The following is a 9,263-nucleotide window of genomic DNA, read 5'->3' as shown; positions in this document are numbered from 1 at the left end:
GAATACTCCATTGGTTGTCAGGTTTTTTTTTGTTTTTGTTTTTGTTTTTTTTTTTTTTTTTTACCCTTGTACTTCGGTGTATTGTCTCATAGGTGGAAGATTGGTAAGGGTGGGCAATGGGGGTCAAGTGACTTGCCCAGGGTCACACAGCTGGGAAGTGTCTGAGGCCGGATTTGAACCTAGGACCTCCTGTCTCTAGGCCTGGCTCTCATTCCACTGAGCTACCCAGCTGCCCTCAGGTTTTTTTTTATGTGTTTAGTTTCCCCCAGATTAGTTTGGGAACACCACTCCCTTTTTTAATTTTTTGTTTTTCTCCGGAAGAAAGAAGGAAGAACACATTGGGAAATGTAAGTGATACAAAAACAGAATATGTCAATAAAATACATTTTTAAAATGTTTATTGATTGATTGCTTGTTTAATGGCAGAAAAAGGATTAGAATATTCATTTTTATGAAATATGTCTTTGATCCTTTATTCCTGAGGAATGATGATGAAACATATTACCCACCTAACTGACAGAGAGGCCAGATTGAGATATATATTTTCAGACATGTCCAATGCATGTATTTATTTTCACTTGTCTGTATTTATTATACAGGAGAATGTTTATAATTACAAAAGAGATTGGAGAAGAGGTAGACTGGTGATTGGAATGCCAAAAAAAAAAAGAAGAAGAAGAAGAAGAAGAAGAAGAAACAAAGGGAAAAAAGTCATCTTTGTATTGTTTTAAAAGAACTAAATAGAACAGAAGGAGGTTCAGGGAGCTCTGGAACTAACAGATTGGAGATATTCTTTTACAAATGAAAGCTATATATAATAGAGATTTTTGTCTTCCATGTATCCACGAACAGGATCATGTTTGGTCATCTTTGTCAACCATAACCAAAACCAAGCATAACCCAAAAGTATCTGTGGAAGAAGGAAGGTGATTGATTATCCATAGTCCCAGGGCCTAGGGTGCTACAAGAATCTACTCCATCTAGGCCAAGGTAAATATTATTTATGAAACTGTGATTTTTAGAAACAGAAAAAAGATTTTTTTGGCCAATCTAAAGTTGCAAATCAAACTACACAAGGCTAAAATTGTAACTTTTGGAAACTGAAAAAGCTCTCAGCCAATTTAAGTTGCAAATCAAACTAGCACAAGGCTAAGATTGAAGAAATTAATCCAGAAAAGAAACAAATAGTGAAAGTTCAACCATCCTAAGGGAGTTGTCATTATCTCTAAATGACTGGGCCAGGCCCAACAAGATGGCCTTGAGGCATAAAAGGGAATGGTGCCTTTTCTCTAGGAGCCTACAGCCTTCCCTAGGTACATTTGCTGGACTGTGACCTCTGAGGCACTGAGGGGTTAATTGCCCAGAATCCCAAGTGTCAGAAGGAGACCTTGAATTCCGATGGTCCTGACTCAGAGACCTATTTACTATTCACTAACCTGCTCTATTTTTTTTTAATCTTTTCCATTGCAGAAAGTCACATCTAAAAGATATAATGAAAAGGATATAGCAACTGCAAACCAGCCATTACCAAGCAAGCAAGCATTTCCTAAGCTCTCCTAAATGCTAGGCAGCTAGGTGGCATAGAGGATAGAGCTCTGGGCCTGGAGCCAAGAAGACCTGAGTTCAAATCCAGCCTCACTTACTCATTGTGTGACCCATGGTGAGTCACTTAACCCTATTTGCCTCAGTTTCCTCATCTGTAAAATGAGCTGGAGAGGGAAATGGCAAACCATTCCAATATAGTATCTTTGACCAAAAAAAACCCAAATGGGGCCACAAAGAATCCGAGGGCAAAATTGAAACAACTGGACAACAAACAACACTAATGCCAGATCCTGTGCTAGGATTAAAAATATAAAAGACCGAAACAACTGAACAACAAATAACAAACAGTAAGTGCCAGACCCTGTGCTAGGATTAAAAATATAAAAATATAAAGTGAGCCAGTCCCTACCCTCAAGGAGCTTACATTTTATTGGAAGGAGAATTCATGGTCACAATTGACTTGGACCTAACATAACATGTGGACAGCTTTAATCTGCTCTGGTCAGACCACATCTAGAATACGGTGTGGAGTTCTCAGGGTCATATTTCAGGGAGGACACTGACAGGTTGAAGGTCTAGGAAAGGGTGACTAGAATGGAGAAGGAACTGCAGAGCTTCCCATTGGAGGATTGGTTGAAAGAGGAAGGGGGGAGAAGAGAGAGAAGATGGAGGGGTGATGTGATAGTTGCCTTCCTGTTTTTAAAGACCTCTTATGGAGAAGGATGAATCTGATTTGGTTAAGCCTGGAGGTTCAGAACTACCAGAGCAAGGATACAAGAGAATGACAATTGCTATAAGGGAAATCTTCCCAGTAAAGCTGCCCAAAGGTAGATTGGCTTGCCATAGGAGGTAGTGGGTCTTTAAGTTCAGAAGCAATCAGGTGGCTAAATGAATAGATTCATGGACCTGGATTCAGGAAGACCAGGGTTTTGATCCAGTTGCATATACCATGCATTAGTCATTCAACCTCTGTATACCTCAGTTTCCTCATCTGTAAAATTGGAGATAATGATAATACTTCCCAAGTTTGCTGGGAAGATAAAATAAGATAATATTTATAAAGTACTTTCTAAATCTTAAAGCTGTTGTGTTTTTTTAAGCAGAGATAGGATGAGTTTGTTGGAGATTTTGTATAGGACATTCCTGGTCAGGTACAGATCAGCCTAGATGATCTATGAAGTCCCTTCTGACTCTGAGGTTATGTGACTGATTTTGATTTTGAATCTTGTGTTTCTATAGATTCTGTGTTTCGTGCACGATGCATGGCTCATGAACCTTTCTGGTGGACTGAGAAGAAATTTTTTCTTACTTCCCTATTTCACCCTCTATATAGTCCCCTCTTCATAAGGTCAAAAGAGCTCAATAGAGGTGGAAGAGATTTTGGAGATTATCTATTCCATTCTCCTCATTTTACAGATAAGGAAACCAAGTACCAGAGAAGTAGTGATTTTCCTCAAAATCCTACAGGTCACAAATAGCAGAGCTGGGATACATACCCAGGTTCTCTGCCTATAATTTTATCATTCTTTATAATAAACTTGGTGGGGGGGGGGTTGCCCACTATCCTTGCTTCTCCATGGCTTCTCCTGCCCTCCTCCTCTTTGGTCCCCTCTTGTCTGGGCAGGTGGCTTATTACTGATTTTCTCCTCCGTGTGTGTGTGTGTGTGTGTGTGTGTGTGTGTGTGTGTGTGTGTGTCCCTGTCCCTTTCATAACTAGACTCAGCAGCTGGGCAGCAGAGGGAGGTGGGGGTTGGTGTTGGGCTGGGAGAGACCGCCCTCTCCTCCCCCTCACTGATACCATGTACCCAAGCTGTGTGTGTTGTTTCTGGTTGGGTGGATGCCAAGCCAGGCCCATAAATAGGGGTCTTCCCAGCAGCTCCCTCACTTGCCTCCTTCTTTTCTCTCTTGTCCATTCCAGCCCCTAGCACCTGGCCCAGGATCTCCTCAGTCCTCAGCCCATCAGCAAAATGATGGCTATGGGTCTCCTGTGGATGGGGCTAGCCTTGCTCCAGGCCCTAGAGACCCAGGCCCAGATGGAAGACATCCACCAGGATATCCCTCTTCAGCCAGGCTTCCAAGAGGACAAGGTAAGTAGGAGAAGGTTCCCTGTTGCTCCAACCCAGATGGAGCCGAAGCCAGGGGATCTTGCTCCTTGCCAGCTTCCCCTCCCTCAATGTTCTATTCCAGTCGGGGTGTTTTTGCTGAGAGATAATTAATGAGGGGATGAAGCAATGGAGAGATGTAAAAAATAGAAGATTCTCCAAGGTAGCCTGGACCCCAGATAGTCCCTCTACTTCTGGCCTACTCTAAAACTTGTAAAGAGCTCATAAATTAGCTCTGGCATTAAAGGTCTGCCCCAGTGAAAGGGGGGCATGAAAGGGGACATCTTGCCTTAGTAATGAAATATTGGGGGGGGGGGGGAGGCAGGCAAAAGAGACTCTGCCGTGGATACAGATTGAGCATATGTATGCACGTGGCTGTAGGGGGACCTTTCCTTACATAGATTGGCAGAGGTTGTCTAGGGCGGCAGCTAGAAGTATTGAGGAAGAGGGAGGGAAAGTGGAAAGATCTCCATCCTCACTTCCATCATCAGCCCAAGAATCCAAGAACAGCCCCAGCGTGCCCTCTGCTGGCTTCCTGGGATAGCATAGGCTATTCTTGTATGTGCTAGCTGGTGTGATGGGGAGTGGGATCTGGGACGGGAGTAGGGAGGTAGGAACAGTTCCCTCCAGTGCAACAGCAGGTCAGGGAGAAACACTACTGAGATCCAGGCTGGTGTGGTGGTTAATACCACCATGACGACCCCCATAGGTACCCTGGGTGCTCTGGGGCGATGGGCTGCTGACTCATTCTTGGGTCAGTGTTCTATGCTCAGGCCACCTTGGGGTGGAAGTTAGGCTTCCTAGGGAATGAATGATAGTGAAGGAAGGGTCCTAGAGGCTTGCATGCCACAAAGGAGCCACCTTACAGTTTGTAGGAACGTGGTACAGTGTGGGATTGGCCTCCACCTTCCCCTGGTTCCTGAAAAAGAAAGCTGAGCTGACGATGTGCAAGTCAGTCCTGACTCCAGAAGCTGATGGAACAGTCAACCTCACTGCTACCTTCATCAGGTGGGTCAGGGAACCTGGGCTGCAGGCTGGGGCCCAGGGAGTGAGCTTCAGGGATTATACATAGTTAAAAAGAATGAGGAGGTCTTGGGTAGACTGAGGACCTTCCCTTCTCCTGCCCCCTAACCATCCCTCCTTCCCAAGCAGACGGGAGGCACAGCACAGGATGCTGGGATGAGAGGGGGAAGAGGGAAGAGGAGTAACGTAGCCATAATAGTTTTACTAAACAATATTTCTTCAGAGGGGAGATGGTGACAAATACTACAAATCTCCTTCATGCCATATAATTCATTACAACTGAAGTAGTTGGATAAGGACTGGATCTATTATGTATTATTATTTTCCCCAACACTCATCTTAACAACTCTAAGACAGAAGGGCAAGGACTAGGAAACTGGGGTTAAGTGACTTGCCCAGGGTCATACAGCTAGGAAGTTTGATTTGAACCCAGCACTTCCTGTTTCCAGGCCTGGCTCTCTATCCACTGAGCCACATAGCTGCCTCCCCAAAATCAGGCCAAGTCTTGCTAGTTTCCAGGCCAACACTGATTCACTTTGTGTCATGGAGAATGGATGCTGCATGTCAGTAACCACTTTCAGAGTTTGTGAGATTGTTAAGAGAGAGGAAGAAAGTATGTGTTTTCAACTTCCTTAAAAGGGACCCACGTTATCCATTTGGACTTGGCCCAGGTGGTCCCTTAGTAGGGTCTTTATTTGCATCATTGTTGTCGATAGGCATATTGTTCTTTTGTCTCTGCTTTCATCACCCCACATCTCTTCACAGGAGGTTTTATTAAGCAATTTTTAATCAGAACAGGTAACCTGAGCCAGGTAAAGGGAAGGTCAGGGTCTGGCTATTAATGCCACAGTGGGGCCAGGAACATGAACAGGTGGGACAATATGTACTCAGTCCTAATATTTAACCCTAGCCCCTCACTACAAACATAAGCCCAGCCTCTAATATTAACCATATCTCTGTCCTCCAACTGATTGTAGCCAAATTTTAGTTATCCTTAAACTGTACATATTTCCAATTCCAATCCAGAGTTGGCCAGGTAGGACAATAGATACAGCAATGAATTTGGAAACAAAGACTAGAGCTCAAATCCTGATTCGGACATATGAGCTATGGGACCCTGAGCAAGTCATTTAACTTTGGCCTCAGTTTCTCGTCTATAAAATGAAGAGGTGGACTCGATGGCCTCTGAGGTTCTCTAATTCTAAGTATATGGTCCTCTAATCCAAACCCCTGTATCCTGAGGCACTTAAGTGGTACAGTGGATAGAGCATTGGGCTTTCGTAAATTCCAATCTGGACACAGATACTTACTAGCTGCGTGACCCTGGGGAAGTCACTTAACTCGACTGGCCTCGGTTTTCTCATCTGTAAAATGAGTTGGAGAAGGAAATGGCATCTTTGCTAAGAAAACCCCAAATGGAGTTACAAAGAGACAGACCTAACTGATATGACTGAACAACAACAAAATCCTAACTGCAATCTGCAAGTTAGTATGGCAAACCTCCTATTCTAACTCTATCCTGCTTCTAAACATTAGGCCCTCCATGGGCTTAGTGTCTGACCTTTTGCTAGGGCTGGGCCTAGGTCTGGCTTCCTACTTGACTCTGTGCCTGGTCTATACCTACAGTAACAACCAGTGTGAATCCCGAACGTCACTTCTGAGGAAGACTGAGGAGCCAGGACACTATGTTTATAAAAGCATCAGTAAGTGCTCCCCTTCTTGACCCCTTACTTCCTCTGTTTTTCCTATCAGGGCATGGCTAATTGTCTAAGCAAAGCTCAGGAGATCCATCCCCCCAACCTCCATGGGGAAGAGAGGGAACACCCCTGAAAATATCAGGCGAGAATTTATGGTCAGGCCAGGGAGGGCATTGGCTAGCCCCGGGGAAACATGATCCTTGTTAGGATTCTGGGAGGGGAAACTCCAAAGGAAAGGGGGTTCTGGTGCTGCCCACATTGTACTCTGCCTTGTGTTTTCTCAGAGTGGGGCAGTGAACATAACGTCTTCGTGGTGGAAACCAACTATGAAGAGTACGCCCTGCTGTACACCAGTAAAACCAAAGGCAATAGTAACTTCAACATGGCAACTCTCTACAGTATGTACCCAGTGTAACCCTACCCAGCTCAAAGGGGACTCCACCTACTGCCGTTTAGGATAAGATCCCCAATCCCACTCCCACTCTTCTGGCTTCATTGCAAACACTAGTTAATCCTTGGGTTTTCCTGGATCTAAATCATTTAACCCTTTCTCCTAGAGGACAGAATAAAACTTCAACTGAAGTGGGACAAATGGCAACTAGACAGTAGGGAGGACATCCTGAATTCTGACCCTGGGGATAATCAAAGTTGGCTAGAGAACAACATCCCCAGATTGGATTTAGAAGCAATCTTCCCTGAAGAAGAGGGGACCGGACCAAATGATCTTTCTTCCTACTAAATCCATGCTTCCCTTATGTGCCACCCCCTCCTAAAACTTCTACTCCAGGTAGAACCAAGGATGTGAAAACTGAGCTGAAGGAGAGGTTCATCAGGTTTGCCAAGTCCCATGGCTTCACAGAAGACACCATTGTCATCCTGCCTAAAACTGGTGAGGGTAATAGGGATTAGGGTCTGATAAGGGGTAGATAAAAAGCCTTGGCCAAGAATCTTAATGGAAGGAGGAGAATCCTATGATAGAGTTGGTTCATTGTACAGGGGAAGCTAGGGTCTAGACTTTAAACACCAGCCCCTCCTCCTCTTTCCGTCTCCTTCCCTCTGCTCTTTATCCTGGGTCTCAGAACCTCTCTGAGCTAGCCCCATAGCATCAGTAGATGGCTTCCCCAGTTACAAAACAATAGATGAAGAAGTTTGAGCTAACTCTCACGAAGTTCTCACTGAGCCATATTTAAGGAGATAGGGAAATAGCACCACAAACTCATGGCCCTTACCTTACTAGGCTTCAGGAAACAGTGATGTGGGGGCAGTTTGGAAATGGCAAGGCTAGGTCTTCTGGGAGGCTCTGGTCTGAGAAGGAAGGACTAGGACAGCATTGGTGAACCTTTTAGAGATTGCATGCCCAAACTGTAACTTCAAGCTGCCTGTGAGCACCCTCCTCCATTACTCCAGACAATGGAGGAAGGAAGTGTTCACTGTGGGAGGCTGGGCAAAGGGATGGGGCATGCAAAAAATGTCCTCAGGAGCTATGGAGAGGGGGAACATTGCAGCCCCTCCAGCAGACCCAAGCATTTGTGCCACATCTTCGCCTACACAGGATTAATTCATACTTAAAATCTGGAGAATTCTAGGGACTCTACTCTTTAGGTGACTGCAATCCAGAGAAGGGGTGGACACATCATCCCAGAGAAAGATCAGTTGATTGTTATTATTCTGCTTGTTCTTGAAAGCAGAGGGAAAGGAGAGCCAGGTCTCTCACACCTCCATTGAGATGATCATTAGAGGAAGAGGGGCCTGTACTTCATGGGGAAGACTTAGATTAGACATGAAAACACAATCAGATCCCCAAATGAAGAGCCAATGTCACTTTGTGGGTCTTAAAATGAAGACAGATTCTCTTGGGAAGAGGAGAGTTGAGTGTCGGGGAGAAAGGGAGTGGTTCTCCTTATGGGACTGAATGGTTGGAATTTCTTGTAACTTCCTCAAGTATACAGATTTGGGGATAACCAGAATTTTTTTCTCTCCTGCAGATCATTGTATCGATGAAAAATAAGTGAGTAGCTCTAAAGGGCAGGGTCCCTGGTGCCTTATCCACAATCTGGAATGTGGGGATTCTGATGGGGAGGAGGATAAATTGTACCAGATAAAAACTGTAATCCTATTTCAAAAGTATTTTCCTCACAACAATCAAGTGAGTTAGACAATGACCTTTATTGCCAACTTCGTTAGACACCTATAGAGACTGAGCACCAGAGAAATTCAAGTTTTAAAAAATGTAGAGCTGCCTCAGGCCACACAGTTAATATTAGATTTCCACATAAGAATCTCAGTCTAAAATCTGATGCTTTTCCCACTTATTATATCATGGTTTTTTCTCCTTCCATTCAGGCCCTGCACATGCCTCCATGAGCCACACCTCTTCCTCCACCTTGGACTTCAGGCTCTTCTCTGGAAAGTCTCAGCTCCATGGCCCCCTGACAGGCAGGATCCTTCTGCCTGGTGCCACCCCCAGCTTTGCGCTTCCGTATTTGCCCCATCAAATAAATAAGTGGAATTATCTCGTCCTGGCTCTTGTCTATCTTCTTGACAGAGACTTTCTTCCTTCTCCTAATTTATGCCAGTGTAGTCTTCGAGGATCACTAGCTTGGTATAGGACTTGGAGAAAGTCACTTCTCTTCCCTAAATTCCCTAAGAGGACCTAAGTTTCCTCACTTATAAAGTGAATGAATTGGACCTGATGGTCTTTATGAATGACATCGCCATGCTTCTAGGGTCTTAGCCCTGATGTCAGATGGCCGGTGATTCCAGCATTCTGACATCACAGTTTATCCACAGCCTTCCCAATCAGGCAACCAAACTCGAATATTGCCATAGTTGGATGCCCTGAGCTGAAAGTGGGGACTGGTGCCATCCAATGTAAAATCACAAGAGCTAAAGATGA

The 9,263-nt window shown here is 44.6% G+C and overlaps 1 protein-coding gene across 1 annotated transcript; it reads left to right on the top strand.

Moving 5' to 3' along the window:
- The first annotated feature begins 3,417 nt into the window (after positions 1-3,417).
- PTGDS (prostaglandin D2 synthase) lies at positions 3,418-8,883 on the top strand. The gene is made up of 7 exons (XM_044661229.1): positions 3,418-3,632; positions 4,516-4,655; positions 6,297-6,373; positions 6,652-6,765; positions 7,155-7,256; positions 8,353-8,375; positions 8,711-8,883. Exons 1-6 carry the CDS (start codon positions 3,513-3,515, stop codon positions 8,373-8,375), a joined length of 576 nt encoding a protein of 191 aa, XP_044517164.1. The 5' UTR covers positions 3,418-3,512; the 3' UTR covers positions 8,711-8,883.
- Positions 8,884-9,263: the final 380 nt, after the last annotated feature.

This window comes from Gracilinanus agilis, chromosome 2, assembly GCF_016433145.1.
Source record: "Gracilinanus agilis isolate LMUSP501 chromosome 2, AgileGrace, whole genome shotgun sequence".
NCBI lineage: Eukaryota > Metazoa > Chordata > Mammalia > Didelphimorphia > Didelphidae > Gracilinanus > Gracilinanus agilis.
The sequence above is the reverse complement of the archived record's forward strand: the minus strand, read 5'-3'. Positions and strand labels throughout refer to the sequence as shown.